The sequence below is a fragment of the Macrotis lagotis genome, chromosome X (assembly GCF_037893015.1).
Source record: "Macrotis lagotis isolate mMagLag1 chromosome X, bilby.v1.9.chrom.fasta, whole genome shotgun sequence".
Taxonomy (NCBI): Eukaryota; Metazoa; Chordata; class Mammalia; order Peramelemorphia; family Peramelidae; genus Macrotis; species Macrotis lagotis.
In genome coordinates, this window is record NC_133666.1 from 690,401,053 (window position 1) to 690,426,353 (window position 25,301).

Here is a 25,301-nt window from a genome sequence, read left to right on the forward strand (position 1 = left end):
ACCATTTGCTGGAGGCTGCAGGAACAACAGCGCCAGGACAAAACTGTCCAATAAGCACAATTAGACAATCAGCTTCTGTTGAATAATTCTGCTTTATCATTTTGCTCTAATATCAGGTGTGTTCATTTGGAGTCAGTGTGAGTTAAACAAATGGGATGTAAAGAAACAAGTCAAGACAGGGAAGACAATAGTTCTGGGGGAGGGGAAGCATGCCAATGAGAAGAATTTTGGCCAGAGCATTTGAAATGACCATCTAGACCCAAGGTGCTGGTTTGGCTGCACTTCTTGAGAAAAAAACAAAATAAAATGTCAGAAAATGTCTTCTCAGGGCAGCTAGGTGGCACAGTGGCCCTGGAGTCAGAAGTACCTGAGTTCAAATCCGGCCTCAGACACTTAATAATTACCTAGCTGTTGTGGCCTTGGGCAAGCCACTTAACTCCACTGTCTTGCAAAAACCTAAAAAATGTCTTCTCCTTATTTCTAAGAAGACTAAAACTCTGCTTGGCTCTCTTCCTTTAGCCAGTATTGCCACTTTAGAAAGGCCAAAGTGCTACTTCAGGTAATGAAGTCAAGGTTATTCTGTCTTCCAAGGATGATGTGCCTAGAAAATGGTTAGTCAAAGATGCTCTTGGTCCTTGGCCAGAGGTTATACACACACCCCGCCCTTTGACAATACCAAAGGTGGGACATTTAGAATCAGGGTCTCAAGGATCAGGGGGTGAGGACACACCTACCTCTGGGGACTGCTGGATTCTGGTTCTTACCAAGTCTAGCTCACTCCGACTCCGCTTTCCCTCAGATGGGGCTCCATCACTTCGGATTACTTTGGGTTTCCGTTTTTTGTTTGATTCCGTGGACATGGCTGACTTCTTCATGGAATCAAAATTGAAGAATGTTAAGAGTGAGAAGGCACTTTAGAGATCATCCAATACATCCCTAGCATCTTACAGATGAAACCCTTGAAGCCTAGATTGGAAAATGCACTGAAAGAAGAGTCTTAAGAGACAAGGCTCTCATTTTACAGACCCCAGATTATGCAAGTGACTTGACTAGTCTACACAGCTAAGTGGTTGAGCTCTGGGTTTCTTTGCATCTGCTAACATAAAGGGGGTCCCAAGATTTTTTTAACCCACTGATAACCTAGCTGGGGAATTGACAGGATATAGTAGGTAAAAATTCTTGGGATTCCCTTTATGCCACTCAAAAGAATACTTGGAATGTGACAAATTACACACAGGAGCAAAAATTCTTTTTTTTAGATAAAAGATTTTTATTTATTTTGAATTTTACAATTTTCCCTCTAATCTTGCTTCCCTCCCCCACCCCCCACACAAGGCAGTCTGTTAAGTCTTTACATTATTTCCTTGGTATCCATTGATCTAAGTTGAATGTGACGAGAGAGAAATCAGATCCTTAAGGAAGAAAAATAAAGTATAAGAGATAGCAAAATTACATAAGATAACAGTTTGTTTTATTTAAATTAAAGGAGCAATAATTCTTAACCTGGATTATGGGAAATTTGTTTTAATCATTGCATTTGAATATAATCGGTTGCTTTTGTAACCCTAGGAATTTTATTTTATGTATTACTGCATTTACAGGCAATAGTCCTTTAAGAGCCCATTCCCAAGAAGCTTTTACCAGCTATTTCCAGGGGGGCCACTTTGCCCTTCCTTAGGCAGGTGATCCCCTTATTCTCAGGAACTCACCATACGGGTGCCAGACTTAGCACAGCAGTCTCTGCCCAGAATGTCTAAACTTGGCCCCAGGAGAAGGGATAATAGGCTTGAACCATCACCCTGGGTTCTTTATACAATTAAAAACATTCTTTCAAGAAGGGCTTCATTAGACTGCCAAAAGATTCCAAGGTTTGGAATAACTGCTCTGGAGACACAGTCACAGAATGCCTCTTTCTCTTAGACTTCCATGCAGTTCTGGTGTGGTAAGGAGGAAAAAGAAAACTGCTGAGACTGGAGACTAGAAAGGCATACCCTCTGAGGATGGGGCTCTACAGCCCTTTTGTCCCCTACTGAATCAGAGCCTCACAGTGGGTCAGTAGTAAGAGCACTACCTTTGGAGTTGGAGGACCAAGGCCAGTCTGGGCTCTTGCCATTTCTGTGAATGCAATGACAGGGGTTCTGGACTTGGAATCAGGAAAATCTAAACTAGAATCCTGCTTCAGACATTAGTATTGTGACACTGGGCAAGTCACTTGACCTTACTCAGCCTCAGTTTTCTGTAAAATGGAAATTAATAATACTGTCCAGGATTGTTGCAAATTAAAACGTGATGATACATAGAAAGTGGGTGCAGAATTTACAAGTGTTCTCTACATGTCAGGTCTTATTGTGAATGACCTTCCTTCTGATCAATACCCCAGCTACCTTCTATTCTCCCCCCTGTACTTACTCCCCAAATGTATTCAGTTGCCAGAGTGAATTGATTTTAATGCCTCTCCTCGATCCTTCTCTCCTCTCCCAAATGAGCCAACATCTGTAAAGTGCTAAGTTTTAGCTAGTAGTAATAATTAGCTATAGGAGCTCAGATCCTATCAATTCTCACAAATAGCTTTCTATCTGGCTTCCAGGATTCTAATCTTCCTACAGCACAAGTTCTGCTCAAGAATCTTCAGGGTTCTATGGTCTTAGCTTGACATTCAAAGGGTTTCACAAGCTGGAAGCAACCCATCTGCCCAAGTGTTCTCTGGAGCTCTCAGCCCAGCCACAGTAAGCCTCCAATCTGGTCTTGTGTCTTTATTTTCATGCTTTTGCCAAAGTTATCATCCCTTGTCCCCCCCCCCCCCCCCCCGCCCATAAGATTTCCCTGAGGTACCATTTCATTCTCTTATTCCCTTTTTTAAGTGTGCACATTCTTTCTTCCACCTTCTAGTCACGTCTATGTTTGTCTACATGGTACCTCTCCAAAAGCATGGGAAGTGTTTGGGGTTTTTTTTTGGCAAGGCAATGGGATTAAGTGACTTGCCCAAGTTCCCACAGCTGAGTAATTAAGTGTCTGAGGTCAAATTTGAACTCAGGTCCTCCTGATTCTGGGGCCAGTACTCTATCCACTGCACCACCAAGGCTTTCTATTCTTTTGTCTCACTTACCAGAAGTCTGCTCACTGTACAAACATTCCCTGGCCTGCCTCAGGCCTTCCACCACCACAGGGAGACCCTCAGACAAACAGATCAATCTGGGGGAGCAGGAGCTCAGGTGGGGAAGGGTTTTGGCTGTGTGTGTGTTTGTGTGTAGAGGGGAGGGGCTGTTGGGGCTGCTTTCATTTAGTAAGTTCTGGCTGTAGTCCAAAAGAGTGAACATTGAATTTGATGCCTGTGTGATCTTGGGCAAGTTGCCTAACCTTTTGGGGTCTCAGTTTTCTCAAGTGTAAAATGGGAGGATTACACTAGAAAGGCTTCAACATGCACTCTTGCTCTACAGGTTATCCCACGTCTGAAATGCTATGGGAGACACTACAGAGAGGCCAAAAAAGACTCAGTCCCTAAGAGTCATGGGCAGTGGATAGCGCACCGGCCCTGGAGTCAGAACACCTGAGTTCAAATCTGGCCTTAAAGTTGCCTAGCCGTGTGGCCTTGGGCAAGCCACTTAACCCCACTGCCTTGCAAAAACCTAAAAGAACAAACAAAAGAGTCACTGTGCCAGGCTCAGAGAGGACAAAGACAAAAGAGGAGATGGCTCCTGCCCAGTTCAGGGGAAGGGGCAAAAGAACACAGACCAGTTTTAGAACCTGCCAGGCCCCTGGGCATCACCTGGCTCTTTGTCCCCATCCTGTTTCTAAGAGGAAAGAGAGAGTCTGGAGCCCCCTCCGTCCCTCCCACACGGGAACAGCGTGTGCGCGATGGGCACCAAGCACACGCCGCCCCGTGCCCGGGAGAACAGCTCTGCCCACCGGAAGGCCCGCTCACAAGGGCCTTCTCTCACTCACGGAAAACAAAGGGCGCGACAGGCCGGGGCTGGCTCCGGGGGTGCTGAAACGCAGGTTACCGGAAGGCAAGGCGGAGGCCCCCCTGGAGGAGGCTCCCCTGGAGGAGGGTGAAGGGGCGCTGGAGGGCGTGGCCCCGAGGCCCGGATGGAGGGGGCGCTGGGTGGGCCGGAGAGGCCGGGCCTGTGGGAGCGGGGCAGCCCGGGGTCGGGGGACGCACCTGGGGTTCGGACGGACCTCGACCCGCGATCAGATCCTCGATCCTCGGAGGCGAAACCCGGCCAAGGGGAACACGCGGCCGCTCGGAGCCGCCGCCACCGCCGCTGGCCGGCCGGACGAGCCGGCGAGACTTCCGCTTCCGGCGGCTAGAGCGCCAAACCACGCCCCCCGAGGACCATAGAGAAGGGGGCGGAAGGAGCGGCACGGCTCGCCGCTCTCCGCTGCCCCCTGGCGGCTCCAGGCGCTCAGCGCCCCAAGCAGCCTAAGCATCGGCGCGGCCGGGCTGAAGGAGCCAGGTTCGAATCTCCCCTCTGCCCCGAGCAGCGCGGATGTGGCCGGCAGGGGCAGAAATAAGAGGCCCAGGCAACGGTGACATCAACATTTATTGATCAACGCAGATGGAGAAGGAACTTGAAGTTGGAGCTGCGCCTTGAAAGAAAATAGGGATTCTGAGAGGTGGAAGGTATTTTGTCTCACTTCCATCCCTGAGAATCCCTGATTTCCGCCAAGGCCTTCTTCAATCAGTTTTTATTGGACAGCCCCATCATTTCAATGGTGAAGGGGATTTCCATAGAGCAATGCAGACCCCCCTCCCCTTGGCTGCAAGGTGCGGTGGTCTCAGAGGCTTCTCATTTCTAGGTCTTAAGCATCTTGTCTGGGATTCTGAGAAGTGAGGCAAACCCACTCATTGGGCAGATAAAGGAACCCAAGGCCCTCAGGGGTCAAGTGACTTGATCAGAGTTACAGAGTTGGGAAGTGATAGAGCTGGGGTTGGAACCCAGGGCTCTGATGGGAAAGTCTTCAGTATTGCTTTTATTTTGAACTTTAAAACCAAAAAATAGCAATAATATTCATTTCCATTAACATCAAAACCCACAACAAACGATTGTGGAGGAAATCATGAGTCTCCATTACACTCCTGAAAGCATAGAATCCATTTTACATTACTTTCAACTACTTTCTTTTGTTCTTGTTCAAAGATTTTCAAAAAATGTCTCAGTGGCTTTCTTTGTTGGCTATTGCAGGTTTCCTCTATCCTGCCCCCCCCCCCCCCAGTTAGCACTTTATTACCATGTGTTTTACGGAGACGTCATCTGATCCTCCAAACAATTCTGAGAGCCAGGTGTTCTTATTATCCCTATTTTACTGGGCCAAATAGAGATTAAGCAGCTGAACCTGGATTTAAACTCCTGATTCCAAATCAGAGCTCTAAATACAGCACACCTAGCTGCCTCAAAAGAAAAAGGAAAAGGGGTGGTTAAGTGGATAGAGCACCCACCCTGGAGTCAGGAGGACCTGAGTTCAAATCCGACCTCAGACACTTAATAATGACCTAGCTATGCGGCCTTGGGCAAGTCACTTAACCCCACTGCCTTGCAAAAAAAAAAAAAATCAAAAAAAAAAGAAAGAAAAACTCTTCTAACAAGCAGTTATAAGCAAAACAAATTCATACAATGACCAGTTACAAAAATATTTAGATATCTATAGATATTACATATCTGTACATCTTTTTTCAGCTTGAGAATCCATCATCCCTCTATCAGAAGGAAAGTATTGTGCTTCCTCCTAGATCCACTGGAGATAGGGTCAACAATTGTTTTCTTCAGAGTTCTTAGATCTTTTTGAATCATTTTTCACTGTAATGTCAATATGTAATTCTCTTGCTCAGTTCACTCTGAATTGACTCTTATTTCTCTAAAAACATATCGTTATTTCTGCAAACATGATCTGATTCCATTACATTCATGGATCTCTATTTGTTCAAAGATTCGAATTGGTGAACACTTCCTTGGATTCTATTTGAAGTTTTTTGTTGGTGACCACACCGTTACAGGCATTATCTCCCTTCTTAACCCTCCCTCCAAATCCTACCTTACTTCCTTATAGTTTGCTTTATTTCTATACCAAACCAGGGGTATGTCCAACCTTCTTCTGTCTGACTCTCATAAGAGCTTCACCTGATCAGTTTTCCCACTCTTTCCTCCATTTTGTAATTCTTTTTATCCACCTTAATTACAGGAATAAAGTTCTATTCCTTTTTTCTTCATTCTAGATAAGTATTTCTTTTTTATTCTCCCTTATTTTCCCCCTTTTTTAAAAAAAATTAATTTTTTAGGTTTTTTGCAAGGCAATGGGGTTGCGGCTTGCCCAAGACCACATGGCTAGGTCATTATTTAAGTGTCTGAGGTCGGATTTGAACTCAGGTACTCCAGACTCCAGGGCGGGTGCTCTATCCACTGCAACACCTAGCTGCCCCTATTTTCCCCCTTCTTAAAACAGTCAAAATAGAACCAATCCAACCCCAAATTCCTGTTTTTCTCATTCAACTCCTTCAATGGCCTTTGAAGACATTACAGTTCTGAAGGGGGATGTGTTTATTCTCTCCCATTCATGTTAGTATTAAAAAAAAGGTCCCATTAATTGCTCCAGTAAATCTGTATTCTGCAGGCTAAGTTATTCTTGTTTGTAAAACAGTATCTCTTGCCTTTTGGACGCTGAAAGCCATGCTCTTCTCTGTTTTTTAGTAGATGCTACCAGTTCTTGTATGATCCTGATTTTGGATCTTTGCTACTTAAACTGTTTCTTTCTGATGCTCCAAGTATCTTCTCGTTGATGTAGGAGCTCTCAATTTTGGGAATGATGTTACTAGAACTTTTCCTTTTGGGGTTTCGTTCAGGAGGTAATCAGAAAATTCTTTTCATCTTCGTCTTGCCCTCTGGTTCTAAAAAAATCTGGGTAGTTTTCATTTGTGATTATTCTTCAATCTGAAGTAAAGTTCATTTTTTTGCAGAAATAGGTATATATATATGTATATATATATACATATATATATATATATATATATATATATGTGCTAGATGTTTCTCTGTCTCTCTCCAGACTTTCAATTTGGATCCCCTACCTCTGCCCCCCTCCCACCAACTTCCTAATTCTCCTTCCCTCTCACTCTGAGGCTTATTTTCAGAGGTAGCTATGCTCACTGGATCAAATTTTCTGTTCCTTAATACTAACTTAAAAATCACATGAGTTGGGGCAGTTAGGTGGCACAGTGGATAGAGCACCGGCCCTGGAGTCAGGAGTACCTGAGTTCAAATCTGGCCTCAGACACTTAATAATGACCTAGCCGTGTGGCCTTGGGCAAGTCACTTAACCCCATTGCCTTGCAAAAAAACCTAAAAAAAATCATGAGTTGATACTTTTCAGTAGAATTTAGCTATAAAGTAACAAATTTCCACAATATCTCAGTTTAAAAAACCAACAATACACAAACAAAAGGAAACAGAAACCCTCCTCAAATATAGCTGGGATCTCACCAATTCAAGGTACTGGTGTCCCCATCCTTCCATAAGTTAATAAAAGCTAGCATTTATACAATATTTTCAGGTCTGTAAATCACTTTCTGTGTTATCTCATTTGATCCCCATAGCACCATTTTAAAGATGAGGAAACTGAGGCACTGGGGGATAATGGTGAAATGACTTGCCCAAAGTCTCACAGTTAATTGCAAAGGCAGTATTAGAATTTGGATCTCTCTGACTCCAGATCCAGTCTGCCACCCAGCTCCTCTCTATTTGTTAGAATACCCCTCCCTACAACTGGGACAGGTGGGATCTTTGCAGGGGAATAAATTTATGTTTAATACCAGGATCGAATTCCTGACAACAAGAGATATCCTAAGAGGAAATTCACTGTCTAGAGAGTTGACTCATTTGTTAGCCTTGGGAGGGCTTTCAGCAGAGTCCAGACAACTACTTGTCTAATAGGTTGTAATGGGGATTTCTTTGCTAGTATTGGCTGGACTAGATGGCCACTGAAGTCTTTCCAGCTCCCCAGCTGGGATGCCCACCAAGTCATCATCCAGTCCTTGACCAGAGACACTCCTGGCCCCCAAACTTTAATTCTAAGGAGGTTTTGCGGGACACAAAGCCTAATCTGCCCCTGTGAAACACCCCCCTTGCCCCTGCTGCTCCTGGTTCTGCCCTCTAGAACCAAGAAGAACAAGGTAATCCCACCAGGTGATAGCCCTTTGGAAAGAAATTTCAAGTCTTTCCTAAACCTTCCCTTCCCCAGACCCCAAGATTCTTTGGGGAAAACAGACTAACCCCCATGATTTTCCCAATGTAAACTCTGCCCAGGCATTTCATTGGAAAGCTCCAACCCTGTCTGTCTCCTTTGGTTCCAACCTCATTTTCCGAGCTGCTTCTTAGTTCCTCCCCTTCACCAGCTCCAATCTCTCCTATCTCTGGAATCTTGGGACAGCTGGGGGAGATTCCTGGCAAGTGAAGAAGAGCAAACACCATTTCTATTAAATATTTAATTAGGTCAGTCAGTGACTTTCAGTACAGGCCGCCCAGAGGAGGACGGGTCCAAGTCTCCTGACATACTTTGAGGGGGTACAGGGACCTGAAGAAGCCCAACCCCGCTCTTCCCAGGTATTGCAATGATCCCTACATGGCAGCAAAGATAGTGATGGAAGGGAGGATTGCCAACTCAAGAGGAATATAGGAGGGAGGGAGAAGGAAAAGGATAGTCAAAAGTCCCCAGGGTTCTATAAAAAAGAAACTTACTGGGAGCGTGTCATTTCTGTCTGGTAGGTGGTTCTAGAAATACCTAAAATCCTAATCCAGAGACATACCCATGAATACAGGAACAGTTCAAATACAAGACTGTCCCTCTATCAGACCCCTGGCCTCAGGCAGGGATTTGTTTTTACAGTCCTTCATCTTCCTAAAAGGTGGGATAACAAATTCCCATCCCTTGACTTCTGTTTACCCTCTCACTGGTTCAGGGTCATTTATTAAGGGCCTGGACTAAGAAACAAAGAGAGGAACTTGGCTCAGGTGTAGCAGGGAAGCCAAGAGCTGAGGTAGGCATGGAATTATTTGTACAGCTTGGCCCCGGCTCTTGCCTCTAAGCTCTAACCACAGGACAACACCACCTCCTCTGTAATTAGGACTGCATCTGTGATGCTTACTTGGAAGGACACTAGGCCTAGATAACCAGAGCTGAAGGGCCTTGGGAAAAAGATATGAGAAGCTGAGATCTACTCTGACTTTCCCAGGGAGAAAAGGGACTGGAAGATAGAGGAGAGTGATAAGCTAAGAAGAATGATAGCTAGCTTTAAGGTTTGCAAAGCCATTTATATGTTATCTTGTTTGTTCCTTAAAACAACCCTGATGAGGCAGGTAGTATTATCCCTATTCTACAGATGAGAAGACTAAGACCCAGAGAGAAAAAGGGCAATGCCCTGCTAGTTAAATAACTAGTGGCAAACACAATTAAACACAGGTCTTCCTGATTCCAAGCCTCAATCTCTATCCATTAAGTCACCTAGCTGCCTGAAACCAAAGGTGAAGAGGAATTAGAAGTAGCTAGGCCTTGGTCTAGCCTCAGCCTGACCTGACTCCCTGGGGAGCCATCAGACCCCAATGATGGAATGAAGCATGAAATCTGAGAGTATGGTTAGGGAACAGGGAAAGTGCAGTATGAAATGGTGAGCAAGCTGCGAGGGAAAGGGGGAGTATCTGGGGGAGGGACATGAGAGGGGCTCTTCTGGCTAACAGCTCCCTCCAGAGATGAGGAAGGAGTCCGCAGGGTCACTGGAGGGGTGAGATCTTCAGGGGAATCATGATACGAGACTCCATGTTCCGTACCAGAGGGACTGTGGAAAGAAAGGATTAAAGTCACTGGGGCTGTGCAGAGGACCGTTCCCCTCATAACTAGGGTCTTTTCTACAATGAGTCAAAGCTTGAGAATCCCTTTATATCTATCATCTCACAGACTACTACCTCATGAAGTGAAAGATGCCAGTGGGATTTCTAATACAACATCCCTTCAATGATGCCACTAGTAGCTCATTCTCGCTAGTACCTGTCCAGGGTTTCCCATAAGTTCATCTCCCCCCCCCCCCCCCAGACCTGCCGAATATGCCGGAGGCCTTCCTTCCTTTCTCCTGCCATGGTGAAGCATGCAAGCTGTGCCTGATTATCCTTGGCCATTGCTTCATGAATAACTTTTCTTTTCCATCTGCTTCTTAGATTCTATTCTTCACACAGGTTTGTCTCTGTAATTGTCTCCCATGTTATTGCTATCCAGTGAGCACCCTTCCAGAGCCCTTTTGGATCAGTCCTATAATTTTATCAATTTGGGGACCTCCAATGAGAACGTTCCCTCTCCCAATGCAGATGAGCAATGGTTCCAGAGAGTTGCTCAGAAGAGTTGAGAAATTTAGTGATTTGCCTGGGGTCATACAGTCCATAAAAGGCAGGGTCAGAGTTCCCAACTCAGAGAACACCTCTCTATTCACTAAAAAGCAATAATGACCCTAGTGCCCATGCCATATGTCTATCTTCTGGGGTAGAGACTAGCAAAGGATCTCCTGTCCAGAGCCCAGAACTTGGGCTCCTGTCCCAGACCCCTTGAAGCTCTACGTCTGGGAAAAAAATTGCCTCCCTCCTCTGAGATTCTGTTCCCTCACTTATAAAGTGTGGATAAGATTTATATTGACTCCCTTTCAGGGAAGCCAGAGGAAAAAAACATTATAAATGATAACTCATCAGATATTATGCTAGCTCCATCCCATGGGGAGACCACAGGATGGAGTAAAAATGGAAAGAAGGGCTGAGAAGTGACCCTTTTATTCAACAGAGAGGATCATGTCAGCGTCTAGCTCAATGTTTTGCCTATGGTAGGTGTATTATAACTATCTGCTGAGTGAATGAGGACATGAGGCCATTTGCCTGGGCTGCCAATAATTACTCTAGGAGAGCTCAAAGACATTAGAACAGTCACTCTCCATCTCTCCCATTGATGTGGTTGAACTAAGTCCCTACCTATCCTCCTGCTACTGAGAATCAAGTAAGCTAGGAATAAGCATTTATTAATTGCCTACTGTTTGCTAGGTCCTGGAGATATAAAACCAAAAATGAACCAATTCCTGTCCTCAAGGCATTTACATTCTAGAGGGGTCATTGGGGAGGAAAGAGAATTGCACAGACACACATACATAAACAAATATAAAATGTCATAAATCACAGGCTCATAGATTCAGGGCCTTAGAGATCTTAGATGTAGTCCACCTCTTTCATTTGATAGATAAGAAAGTGAGCCCCAGAGCCTGAGTGACTTATTTAAGGTCACACAGCTTGCCCAAAGTCAGGTCCTCTGACTCCAAATTCAACCTTTTGAGGACAGGATCAATTTTGTTTTGGTCTTTGTATCTTGAGTTCCTAGCCTGGGAACTAATAGGCATTTCACAAATGCTTACTGATTGATTAATAGCAGTCCTGTGTTGAGGTGGCAGTGCTGAGGTCAGATACTGAGAAGGGTAGGACGGATCGCCAAACACCTTACCTGTGTAATATACATTCTCGTCCCAGCCCCTCTTCCTCCAGGCTGCATTTCGGGTTTCCTCTCGGGACTGCAGGTCTTTATAGGCTAGAAGAAGAAATATGACGCATTTGTTATATGGAGATTTCAAGGCCAGGTGGTACTTTCTTTCTCTTCTTCAGCTAAGGAACATCTGTGGGGGTCCTCAAAAAGACATCTGCTTTGGGTCCTTACTGATGAGGAGCTAAGACCCACAGATTGAACATCTGACCCATAGTAAGTGCCTATTAAATATTTACTGTCTATTCACCCCAGGGAAGGCCAAGGCTCCCAGGTCAGGTCTGGCTAGTGTTGGGGATTTTGGTGAAAGAAAGGAATCATTTTTTAATTGAAGTAGGCAGAGATAGGAAATGATAGCTCTCTTCTGTATTTGAAAGGGGTATCACATGGAAGCATGATCAGTCTCGTTCCATTTGTTCCTAGAGGAAAGATTCAATAGGGGTCCTTGATGTTCTTCCCATTTCTTAGACTCCATGATTCCTCACTAATAGTGTTAGCTCTGGTCTTTGTCAAGCATGGGACATCAACAACGTCAAATGCATTCACCATGGGAATGGGACAAAATACTGGCCCAGTCTTCCTATGAGTGTCTTTAATGGACCCATGGCCACCTTTATCCCTATTGATATTAGATTATTATCCAAATCTATGTATAAGATCTCTAAGGAGGATGGTGGGAGAATGGAATCTATGGTTACACGGGTCAAAATGCCGAGTCTGTCATTGGCTTGGAGACCTTTCAGTTGCCATATCTGTAAATTGAAAATAAATTAGGCTAAATTCTTGAGCTATCACAAGGACCAAAAGGAAACATTTATGATGATGCAATCACAGAAATGGGACTTAGTATTGTTGGTATGAGGGAATTGTTTGATTATAAGATTCTAAATGGAGAAGGATAAGTCATGGAATTTCTGAGTTGAAAGGGAGCATCTAGGTCAAGCCCCAAATGAGTAATTAGCTCCTCCAACAATATCTCTGATAAATGGTCCAAAAGCTCTCCAAAGAGGAGGACCCAATCTGCCACTTCTGGAGGCAGCTCATCCTACCTTGGGGCAGCTGTCACAGGGTTTTCTGACATCCAGCCTATTTCTCTGAATCTTACAATTCTCCTGGTTCAGACCTCTGGGGCCAAAAAGAACAGGCTAATCCCTCTTCCACATGACAGCCCATTGAAATGACTTGAAGACAGCTTCATGTATAATCCTCCTTTTTCTATTCTACTTTTTAATATATAAATACAAATGCTCATTTCACTGGGGTTGGTTAAACTCAGGGAAAAAGAAAGAAGACAGAAATCAAATCCCTGCTAAGCTTGATCTTTTCTAGGCTAAACATGCTCAATTCCTTCTCCTTTTAATTCTAAATTTATACAGATTGCTTTGGTTTTCCATCACCTTCATTTCAGAATTTATCTCTATCACTCCCCTACCTAGCCAGGAATCAATGGAACAAGGAAGAAAAAAAGGAAGAAATAAATGCAGGTACATATACACATCAGTGCCTGATGGTATACTCAATGTGCCACATCCACAGTTCTTTTCATCAATCCTCATATGGTCCAGTTTTCAGGACGTTCACCATCTTGGTCCTCCTTCCCCAGGGCCTTCATAAAATGTGACACCCCAAATTGAACACAAGACTCCAAATATATTCTGAGCAGGGAAGAATAAGGTGGGACATACATGTCCCATGATCTAGAATAGGGTTCCATAAAGGAGTCTATGGATAAATTTCAGAGGGAGGTTTGTAAAATTGACCGAGAAAACAATTTTTCTCTATTTTTCACTCATCTCAAACTGATAGTATTTCCTTCAACTACTTACAAACATTATTCTGAAGAGGCTTCACTGGATGCTCAAAGTGGGTAGGAGGGACCCATGATACAGAAAAGGTCTAGGACTCCAGTTCTAAATTGTGTTGCCTAGATATAGTTTGATATTTTTATTTGTTTACTCCTAGCATTGAATATGGCTCATATCCACATCCAAGAGAGGACATTCCAGGTTCGATTCCATCATCTACAGGGCTAGGGGAAGGAAGCTCTATGTTTCTTTTCTAAGTTCCCAAGATTTTCCCTTCTCTTTTGTCTTAAATCAATCAAGGGGATCATAATTCTTTTTAGGTTTTTTTTTTTTGGCAAGGCAAATGGAGTTAAGTGACTTGCCCAAGGCCACACAGCTAGGTAATTATTAAGTGTCTGAGGTCAGATTTGAACTCAGGTCCTCCTGACTCCAGGGTTGGTGCTCTACCCACTGTGCCACCTAGCCACCCCTAAGGGGATCATATTTCAAAAAACAAGTAAAAGGTAAAATAGATTGTTCATCTCCAGTTGCCTCTGATGTACAGCTGGCAATGGGGATAAGAAATAAAAGACCAACCTACCCCAGAGATGGTGGACCACATAGAGCTCTCCAATCTGGGAGAAGAAGCCACCCACGGCTTCCTGGTTTTCCTGACGATACTTGATTGCTCGGGCCCTGGAAGAGGGCAGAATGGATGTTAGGAAGAAGCCCTAGATTAGCAGCTGACTCCAGCCTGGAGCTTGGGTCAAGGTCACCAGGCTCAGAATCAGGAGATATGGGTTTGAATCTGAAGGTCAATCTTTTCCATCTAAGTCACTGTGGGTAAGTCACTTTTACCCAGAGCTTCCAAGTTTGTTTGAGAGAAAATGGAGTTAATGCCAGTTAATTGGCTCACCTCACAAGGTGATGGTGGGGCTCAAAGGAGATGAGGCAGTTATGTGATGAAGAGGATAGAATACTGGGCCTGCAATCAGGAAGACCTGACTCCAGAAACTTTAACTAGCTGTCTGACCCTGGGCAAGTCATTTAACCTCAGTCTGCCTCAGTTTCCTCATCTGTAAAATAAACCATAGTAACACCATGAGTATCAAATGGGATCATATTTGTAAAACCCTTGGCAAATTTTAACATTCTATAAATATGAAAATATAAATAATAATTTATAAATACTATCATTATTACTATTACAGAAATCACAGGCTTTGCAAATCTTATAGCCCTATGTGAATACCAGTGAGTATTAAATTTGTTAGTTCCTCAAAGAAGGGAAAGAGTATTAAGACGGAGAAAGGGAAAATGTTACTGTTGCCTTGGAGACTGACAAGTTAAATGCTTTGGTTCTCCCATCTGAGCCCTGATGTGCGATAAAAAACACAAAAAGTAGACTGGGACCCAAGGGATTTTGAAAGAATTAAAAAAGAAGTCAATAATCACAGCTGACAAACTGGCAAAGATGGAAAGAGATAATGTTGGAGGGATCATAGAAAAACAGGAACACTCATGAACTGTTGGTAGAGCTATAAATTCATTCAATTCTGGAAATCAAATTGGAATATGCTTAGAAAAATTGTAAGACTAAGCATATATCCTTTGACACAGAGATCATCTACCTCATGAAACAGATGACTAAAAGGAAGGCTCCACAAAAGCCAAAACAATCAGGGATGAATTTTTTGAGGTATCGAAGAATAGGAAACACAGTTGATGGCCACCAACTAGGGAATGGTCAAATTAAACAATGGTACATGACCCTAACAGCAACATGGGGGTGATGATCAACCTTGATGGACTTGCTCATCCCTTCAGTGCAACAACCAGGAACAATTTTTGGCTGTCTGCAATGGAGAATACCATCTGTATCTGGAGAAAGAATTATGGACGTTGAATAAAGACCAAAGACTATTACCATCAAATTAGGGAAAAAAAGCATTATATTATTATGTAATTTTGCTATCTCATACTTTATTTTTCTTCCTTAAGGATATGATTTCTCTCTCATCACATTCAACTGAGACCAATGTATACCATGGAAACAATGTAAAGACTAACAGAATGCTTTCTGTGGGGGTGGGGGTGGGGGGAGGGAAGCAAGAATGGGGGAAAAATTGTAAAACTCAAAATAAATAAACTCTTTAAAAAATAGTACACGAATGTGATGGAATAATATTGTGCTAGAAGAAACTATGAAGGATGCAGAGAAGTACAGGATGTACTATGAACTGATGTACAGAGAAATAAGTAGAACGAGGAAAACAATATAAAGAATAGCTACAAGGAAATGGGAAAAAAAAGAAAAGTGAAACTGAATTCCCAGGAATTAAAATAATTATGTTTGATCCTGAAGAATAGGTAAAAGAATGTACCTTCCTCCCATTATATTAGAGGTGGTGGACAATGGGTAAGGAATGCTGCATGTTATGTCAGACTTGTTAATGTTTGGATTAGTTTACTCAATTTTTTTCTGCATCATAAAAGATGGCCCTATGGGAGGGGGATATGTTGTAGGAAAAGATTGGAAAATGAAGAGATATGAAACCAAGAGAGTAATACAGTATTCATTTTTTTAAAAATAACAAGAGAGATGGGGCTGCTAGGTGGCACAGTGGATAGAGCCCTGGAGTACCTGAGTTCAAGTCTGGCCTCAGACAATAATTCCCTAGCTGTGTGGCCTTAGGCAAGCCACTTAACCCCATTGCTTTGCAAAAATCTAAAAAAAAAAAATAAAATAAAAACAAAAATAACAAGAGATCATAGTAAACTTAGAATGGTCTTTCTCTACCCCCATCTCCTCTCAGGCCACTCTTACTCACCAGTTGTTTCCCCACTCAATCATGGTCCCTGGCTGAAAAGAAACAAAATGGATTAGTAAAACTGGTTGTCTAGTATTAATTTCAGCTCTCAGGCTAATAAGAGATACCAAAAAGGAACATTACCTCTCCATCCCACAGACCTCACACCACCTTAATCTTGGACCTTAACTCAGCATTAAGTGGGACCATAACAATTCTACTTTATTGAAGGAATTCTACCCATCTTTTCATGGTCATTTTTTCCAAAAACAATCTCCCAGGATTTCTCTTGTCAGATGATTTTCCCTCCTCTGATCTCACAAAATACTTGGCTAATGAGTTATCCTGCATTGCAAAGTACAGAGGCAAATCATTTCACATTTATGAGCCCCAGTGGATTTTATTTGTAAAATGGGGGATAGTAATACTGATACCATCTACTTCATAAGACTTTGTAAAGCTTCAAGCACTCAGGAAGTGGGATTTGTTCCTTACTTCTTTTCTGATGTAGGGGACAATAGATTTGGAACACTAGACATCTTAACAGAATTATTTACAAGTTGATTAGATTTCCTGAACTGTTTTTCTTCCTTTTTTTTTTATTCTTTATTACAGGGAATGGCATAAAGAATAGAAGATGAAGGCAAGATACATTTGGAATTGAAAATGGAATAAAGAAAGATACCAATACAAAAATCTTTCAAAAAACAATAAAACAAAATCAATTTTTAAAAAGATCCAATTTTTACAAAATGATATAATCCCCAAGGGCTAGGATTGTTTTCCTTTGGACTTGCATTGAATAACAAATTTTTCATAAATGCTTATTAAATTAGGTGTCAGGAAATCCAAAAATGTGAGCTATAGTATCATCGATGGTACCAGTTTGGCCATGCCTTATGACCTGAGTAGACTCAAAGCTCTTCAGGAGAAAGGACTGTGTTTTTTCTGTATCTTAATCCTTTTGCTGATGTTCTACACATAGCAAATGTTTGACCCACACATAGGTCATTAGATTAGTTGAATAATAAAAATGAGGGTGGGCTGGGCTAAGAGCACAGTGGTAGCCAGATGCAGAGCAATAGGGAGCTTCAATCCCCATGGTCTCTCCAATCTGACTCTGAGAGAGGAGAAGAGGGAATAGGGCAGGGAGGAAACCCAGAATCACCTTCAACTTGTAAGTCCTTAGTTCATAAATGTTGGGACCCTCACGAGGCTGGGGTTCATTCCAGAAACTGAACTCCAAAAGCAGTTGGTTTCTCCTGGATAGCAGCATCTTACTCCTCTCCTTCCGGAATTCCAAGTACTCCTGTTGGGGCACACAGTAGGGTCACCCTGGGGTATAGGGCAAAGGGAAGGAGTCTAGCCTAGCCATGGCATTCAGCCTATAACACAAAGTGTCTAATGGAGATACCAAGTTCAGTATCATAATGCCTTGCACATAGTAAGTATTCTATAAACAATTATCATATAAATGAATGAATGATGGGGCATATCAAAGAGGGAAAAATCACATAACTTAAGACTCAGCAAGTATATAAAAGGAAGAGGCAAATGAGGGATAGAATCCAAGACTGGAGTCAAGAAGACTGGAGTTTGAATACTACTCATCAGTCACTAACTAGTTTAATTATATAACCCTGGGCAAGTCATTCGATCTCTGCCTACCTTAATTTCCTCATGGTATTATCCTATAAAATGGGGTTAATAACAGCACCTACCTACCAGGATTGTTGTGAGAATCAAATTTTAAATATACACTCATATAAATGTGGGTATGTATAGAAATAGGTAGGAATGCAAGCCTTAAAGTACTATAAAAATGATAACTGTGTATAAAAATCTCCTTCAGTCTTAGTTTCCTAAGCTGTAAAACTGAAACCGCTAAAGTATCTATCTACCTTATAGGTATGTGGATATTAGATTGGTTTGAAGTCATGAGACTTGGGTTTGAGGAACTCTGTACCTTCAATAGCCTTGACTTTACAGTCAGGAAGATCTAACTACAACCCTGATTGAGACACAGTAGTTGTGTGACCCTGGGCAAATAATGTCCCTCAACTGAAGGTCCCTCAGCTAGAAAAGTGGCATTTGCTCACAGGATTGTTAGAAAGCTAAAATAAGATAATAGTAGTAAAGCGCTTCACAGATATTGAAATGCTCTATAAATGTTAGTTATTAATAAGAACAAAAGAAAGAAAAGGCTTAACTATATGAGAGCTATCTTATCTGTAAGACAAAAAAAAGCTGGAAACAACCTACTATTGGTTGAGTATTGGATGAAAATATCATTTGTCAATACAATGGATTATTATTGTCTCACAGGAAGTGAGGCAAAGGTGAATTCAAGATGGTGGAGTATAAGGAATAAATAGAACCTAGCTCCCCTCCCAGCATATCTTCTTCTCTTCTCCATAAAGATCTAGAAAATAGACTAACTTAAATAATGCTTTAAAAATCACAGTGAATCATTTCCCCAGCCTAGATCAACACAGGAAGACAGATAGGCTTAAGGACATGGAGGAGAGGGTCTGGCCAGGAGACCACAGAGAAGAGAGGAGCATTTTGGCATCCAGGAACTGAGAATGTACACCAGGGCAATGAAAAGTTCAAAATCCACGCAAGAGATTGTGATCTGTGCAAGATGCAGGAATAGGTAATCATATGTGAATTCTGTCAATCAAGGGAGAAGTGAGGAGGGAACCTGTGCCTGGAGAGGGTAAGGGAAGAATAGCTGCAAGCCCAAGATTATGTACTGAGCTGTGTTCAGGCACAAATAGTAGCTATGTATCTCTGACCTCAGGAATGGAGCATGACCTAAGCTCCATCCTTCAAACCAGTTTGAAGTTTGTCCTGAGAAAATAAAGATAGGAATTCTGGACCAAAGAAGAGCCTTCATTTTTTATCACTTTGACCATGAAGAGCTTCTATGGATTGCTGATAGTATCAGCAACACAACAGAAGTATTATGCAGATCCAAACCCAGGTCATGAACTTCCAGAGTTCAGAACAGGACACTGATCAGACTTTGCCCTGGATCAGGAATCTTAGGAGCAGGTTTGGGTCCTCAGCCTGAGCTCTCCTCAAGAGCCCAGATTAGCACAATACCCAAAACCCCAAGAAAGTAGCATTAGTATCTAAGAGGATATATGTTCAATTGAGACATTCTCCTTATAAGTCAACAAGGTTCAGCCTCAATATCAACTATGAAGTCAGGAAGAAAACTGAAAGAATGAATAAAAAAGAGATTCCTACCATAAAAAGTTCATATCATGGCAAAGAAACAAATCCAAAGCAAATGACTCAAAACATCTATAAGCAAAATCTCAAAGAAAACCCCAGGTTGAGCATACATTTGGTGAGAATTCTTAGGAAAGATGAAATAAAAGTTTTTAAAAGAATTAAAAAGACAATTGACCTTGCAATATATAATATAATTTAAGAATCAGACTACCTGTATGTCATGTCCAAAAGAAAAGACATCATATTTTAGGAAATCATAAAACAAAATATGCCTGATCTCTTAGAGTCAGAAGGTAAAGGAGAAATAAAAAAAATGAAAACACCCAGAAATATCAAAACTAAAATCCAGAGCTTTTGAGTCAAAGAAATAATACTACCAGTATTAAGTATCAAGGAGCCAAAGTCAGTACCACACAAGACTAAGCACCCACCACTTTAAGGGAGCAGAGAGCTTGCAATATATTCCAAAAGGATATAGGCTTACAATCCAAAATGATTTACTCAGCAAAACTGAATATAATCCTTTGGGGAAGGGAGGGAATGAAATAATGATTTCTAAGTTACCTGATGAAATTTTAAAAAGTGAGTAAAAACTATGAAATACAAACACAGCAGTCAAGAGAAATAGAAAAAGTAAACAAAGGTGGACAGTTATAAGGAACCAAGCAAGGAAAACCTGTTTACATCCTAATGTGGAGAGATTTTATATGTATTCCCTCAGAATTCTATCATCATAAAGGGTCAAAAAGGGATTCTAATTAGACAGAAGCCCTGGGAGTGATTGTTATCTTTTTATGATCTAAAAAGAAGAAGAGGAAGGATACAAAGAATTGAAGGGAAGAGAGAAGAAGAAAAGGGAAAATTATTTCACTTAAAATCTATGAAAATAAGGAAGAAAGAATAGGGTTGAATGAATAAGATTTGTAATTTCCTCTTTGTGAACTAGTCAAGAGTATGAAACATATGCACAGTTTGGTACAGACATAGATTTCATCCAACAGGTTAACAAGAAAGAAAGAGAAGAAGTTAAGGTTAGAAATGAGGGAGGATAGATTAAGGGAAGGTTTAATCTTAAGCAAAACAAACTTTTAAAGATGGGATGGGGAAACAAAAAGAAGTAAAGGTAAAAAAGAAATGAATGGAAGGACATGTACAATGAACAATTATAATTGTGACTGGGATGAACTTACCCATAAAAATGGAGGATAACAAAATGAATTAGAAAGCAGAATCCAGCCATGCTGTTATAAGAAGCATACTTAGAAAAGAAACATACTTAAAATCAGGGTCAATAGCATGTGTGTCCAACCAGCAAACCACAGGTGCCCTCAAAGTCCATTTATGCAGCATTATTATATTTTATATTATACTCATTGGTAATATGAGTTCCACTGTAGTCATAAATAAAATGTTAAATTCTATATGTGGCCCTTGACAAGGTTTTGTTGAGTGATATGGCCCAAAAGAACTAAAAGGTTGGATACCCATGGTCTAGATTCTATGTTTCTGCCAAAATTAAAAAAGGGCATGCAAACATGATTTTAGACAAAACAACAGTTATAGATTTAATTATAAACAAGGGAACTACATTTTGCTGAAAGATACCAGAGACAATTAATTATTATCAGTACTATACATATTGATGCACCAATTGGCATAGCACCTAAATACTTAAAAGCAAAAGCTAAATAAATTAGAGGGAGAACTATATTTTAAAACTATGATTATAGGTGACTCAATTTTACTCTTTTCTTCCCTCTCTAACTTACTCCAAATCTAAACAAAAACTTGTTAAAAAGTGAAGCTGAATAGAATTTTAGAAATGTTAGATAAGATAGATCTCTGTAGATTACTGAATTAAAATAGAAAGTAGTATTCTTATTTGTCATTTGTAAAGGGAATAAAATATGCACAAACAAATCAGAAAAGCAGAAATATTAAATGCATCTTTTACTGTAATGTAATTAAAATTTTTATTCCACAAAGGGCAAACCACAAAGCTATAAAAATTATTTTCAATAAAGGACAACTGATGAAACAATTAAAAATTAATCAAAGACTAAATAATTCAGTCCTAAAGAATGGATGGGTCAAAGAACAAATCACAGAAACAAGCAATAATTGCATTAAAGATAAACACAACATTAAGACAACATACCAAAATTTTGAGAATGCAGTCAAAGAAGTCCTTAGGGGAAAGTTTATATCTCTAAACACTTTCAACAGTAAAAAAAGAGAAAGAGTAGATCAACAAATTGGATAGGCAACTTAAAAAAACTGGAAAATAAGCAAAGTAAAAAAACCCCAATTCAATTCCAAAATAGAAACTCTGAAAAGATTAATAAAATTGAAAGCAAAAAATCTCATTTAATTAATAAAATCAGGAGCTATTATTTAATAATAAGAATAATAAGAATAATAAAGCAGATAAGCCATAACTAACTTGATTTTTTAAAAAAAAAGAAAGAAAACCAAATTGCCAGTATGAAATGATGTTGCGCAAATAAAAAAAGAGAAGGTAGAACAGTAGACATGAAAATGTAAAAATAGCAGCGGCAACAAAACTTTCTACAAACATAGAAGGAAGAGAGAAATGACTTGCCCACAGTCACACAGTCAGTATATTTCAGAAGCTCTGAGACCAGTTCTCTATCTACTATGACATGTGACTTATAGATAATTATTAAAAAATGATTTTTTTTGGTTTGATTTTGTCATTTTAAGGAACTCCCAGGAGGAGAATTTTCTTCTACTAATGCAGATTGCCAACTGTTCTGCAACTTGGTGTCTTAAGAGAGTGGTCTTTGAGAGGGATATTGTGAGGTACAGTGACCAGCCCAGGATCACACAAATAGGACATATCAGAGGCAGGACATAAACCCAGATTTTTGCAGGTTCTAATGCCATCTTTACATCACACTTCCTTTTCAATATAAGGTTCATTTTTTTTTTAAACTCATGAGCTATGATGCTGATTGCTACCTTTCCTGTTTTGTTTTTGTTTTTAAACACAGCACTTAGTACAATGCCTGGAAACTAGTGTTTCATAAATGTTTCTTGTCTATCTGCTTACCTTGTTCACTTTGAGTTTGTTCATGCAGTCCATGAGGGCAGGGTAGCCTCCTGAGAATCGCCACAAATGTACTGTGAGAAGATGTAAGTAAAAGAGAATGTCAAACAGATACTGCTCCCTTGTCCAATCAGTCCTTCCCAGATCTTCAACCACAGGGCATCCCAACTCAGGTGTGATCCTCCTGAGTTCTCCTTCCTTTGGTTGGGGAATCAGTCCTCATGATGATGGCTACAATAATGTCTGTCCTTCAAATGCCACTCAAATTATGGGAAAAGGGGATTAGATTTGTACTGCTCAACCCCGGTGGGCAGAACTCTAAAAACAACTGACTCCCCAGCCATCTCATCAGCTGACATACTGTCAAATCCAAAATCAAAGCTCTGGAGAAGTTAATTCTTTTATGCCTGGATCCCCCATCTGGGAGAATGATAGCTGCCTCACTATTTCTGGGATCTGGCTCCAATCACTCTTCAGTTCATTCTTGGACAATCTCACTAGTCACCATGCCACTTAGGTATGTGCCCTGAATTCTTCCATACTCTGGTTCATCTCTGCCAGAATTTTGAAAAGACCAGGTTAATTTTCTCTACTCGCCACCTCTATAACTTTCCAAATCAAAATACCCCTACTGTTTGGTCATCATTTCCCTAAAAATGCTATCTCCCCATTAGATTGTTAGTTCCTTGAAGGTAGGGACTTTCTTTACTTTTATTCTTTTATCTCTGTCTTTCAAACTCTCTGGGAGAATTATTTTTTATGCATGTTTTCAAGTTGCGCATACACACACACACACACACACACACACACACACACACACACACACACCCATTAGAATGCAAGCTTCTTGTAAGTAGGGATTATTTCATTCTTTGTGTTTGTATCCCTGATATTTATGCTAGTGTCTGGGGGTGGGTAGGTGGCACAGTGGATAGAGCATCAGCCCTGGAGTACTCCTGTACCTGAGTTCAAATCCAGTCTCAGTCACTTAATCATTGCCTAGCTGTGTGGCCTTGGGCAAGTCACTTAACCCCATTTGCCTTGCAAAAAAAAAAAAAAAAGGACAGTGTCTGGCACAAAGTAACTAATACTTAATACTTATTGATTGATTTCCAAGCCCTTACATAGCACAGTGATAAGTACATAAGAACTTAATAAATGTCTTTTCAAAGGAGTCAGCAGTATGGAGAAATTGTTTCCCTTTCTTCACTGGAGGCTTTCAAGGAAAGACTGAGTGACCTTGCAGGGGAAATTATAGGAAGAATTTTTTTTTTTAGGATTTTTCAAGGCAAATGGGGTTAAGTGGCTTGCCCAAGGCCACACCACTAGGTAATTATTAAGGCCGGATTTGAACTCAGGTACTTCTGACTCCAGGGCTGGTGCTCTATCCACTGTGCCACCTAGCCACCCCACATAGGAAGAATTTTTGTTGGGGAATTGATTAGGTTAGATGCCTTAAGTCCCTTTGAACTGCAAAATTCTTTGAATAAAGATATAAAAGGGAACCATACTAAATCTCCAGATGACACAAAGCTGGCAGAAGGACTAATTCTATAAATGACAGAATAGAGATTCAAAATGATCTCAGGATTCTGGAACATAGAGCTGCTCTGGCAAGATAAAACAGACTACGGATCATTACAAAGTCCTTCATTTAAGTAACTAAAATTAAACTTAAAAAATCGAGAACAGAACAAGGACTAGATGACCATATTTCAGAGATGCCCTAGGGGAGGGCTCATTATTTAGGTATAAGAAGTTCCTTTAGGTTCCTTTCAACTCTGAAATTCCTGGTGAGAAGGAATCACAGAGTCTTGGCTTTGAACATGACCTCTGAAGTCATGTAATCCAAACCAGACATGAACAAGAATTTCCTCTTAAACATCAGTGAATTATTTATTAATGCTCTATTATGTGCTACTGAGATTTAAGGTAGCTAAGTGGCATAGGCAGTTAGGTGATACCGTAGATAAGGTGCTGGGCCTGAAATCGGAAAGACTCTTCTTCCTGAGTTCAAATCTGGTCTCAGACTCTGACTAGCTGGGTGACCCTGGACAAGTCATTTCAACCTGCTTGCCTCAGTTTCCTCCTATGTCAAATGTACTGGAGAAGGAAATGGCAAAATACCACAATATCTTTAACAAGAAAACCCCGAATGGGATCATAAAGAATTAGACACAATTGAAACAACTGAATTACAAAAAATGTGCCAGTCCCTTGTCTGCTTTGGAAAGAGTTTCATTTGTTAACAAATTTAAGTCACAGCTCTAGAAAGAACAAAAAATGAAATAATTCCAGCCTTCAAGGAGCTTACACTCTACTAAGGGACTTAACCACAAGGGCATATATAAATGGAAGCAGAGACCAGATCCATGATCATTGGTATTGGCAAGCAACTCCCTCTATCATTGAAAGGAGCACCTTCTCTTCACCTGTGGTCATGGAAAGTTGTTTGGTGCAAAAGTGTTAAAAACAGGAAGCAGATTAAAATGTTAACTGAGAAATAATAAAATAAATAAGATAAACAAAATAAATAAAAATACAATTTGTCTAATCTTTCAGTCCTGTCTCATTCTGTGTAACCCCACTTAGGATTTTCTTTGCAGAGATACTGGATTGGTTTGCCATTTCCTCCCTTTGGCTCATTTTACAGATGAAAAGACAGAGATAAACAAGGGTTATGTAATTTGTTTAGGGTCATGCAACTAGTAAGTGTCCAGATCTGGTAGTCTAACCACTGTACCAGTCAGCTGTTCCTAAAACCACACCAGAACATAAAATGTCAATGTGCAGTTTTCTAAGTCAATAAAGAGCCAGCAAGAATCCTTATTTATGGTTTAATATTCG

The 25,301-nt window shown here is 40.9% G+C and overlaps 2 protein-coding genes across 6 annotated transcripts in view; both read right to left on the reverse strand.

Moving 5' to 3' along the window:
- The window catches only part of THOC5 (THO complex subunit 5), a 29,183-nt gene extending 24,888 nt beyond the window's left edge, over positions 1–4,295 (reverse strand). Inside the window, exons 1-2 of one of the 4 annotated variants that reach the window (XM_074206276.1) lie at positions 4,160–4,295; positions 735–869 (exon numbers count right to left, since the gene is read on the reverse strand). In XM_074206276.1, the coding sequence (XP_074062377.1) occupies positions 735–860 (126 nt within the window). In that variant the 5' untranslated portion in view covers positions 861–869; positions 4,160–4,295. The remainder of the gene's footprint in view (positions 1–734; positions 870–4,159) is intronic. The other 3 variants (XM_074206277.1, XM_074206273.1, XM_074206274.1) reach the window with 3 other exon arrangements.
- A 917-nt stretch (positions 4,296–5,212) lies between these two features.
- Positions 5,213–25,301, reverse strand: part of NIPSNAP1 (nipsnap homolog 1) — a 42,401-nt gene continuing 22,312 nt past the window's right edge. Inside the window, exons 5-11 of one of the 2 annotated variants that reach the window (XR_012472326.1) lie at positions 22,458–22,528; positions 17,310–17,450; positions 16,163–16,194; positions 13,933–14,027; positions 11,512–11,595; positions 8,343–9,820; positions 5,213–6,890 (exon numbers count right to left, since the gene is read on the reverse strand). Coding sequence is in view for 1 of the 2 variants with exons in the window: in XM_074206278.1 (XP_074062379.1) it covers positions 9,756–9,820; positions 11,512–11,595; positions 13,933–14,027; positions 16,163–16,194; positions 17,310–17,450; positions 22,458–22,528 (488 nt within the window). In the remaining variant the exon portion in view is untranslated. Of the gene's footprint in view, positions 6,891–7,026; positions 9,821–11,511; positions 11,596–13,932; positions 14,028–16,162; positions 16,195–17,309; positions 17,451–22,457; positions 22,529–25,301 lie in introns of those variants that run through there. The other variant, XM_074206278.1, reaches the window with a different exon arrangement.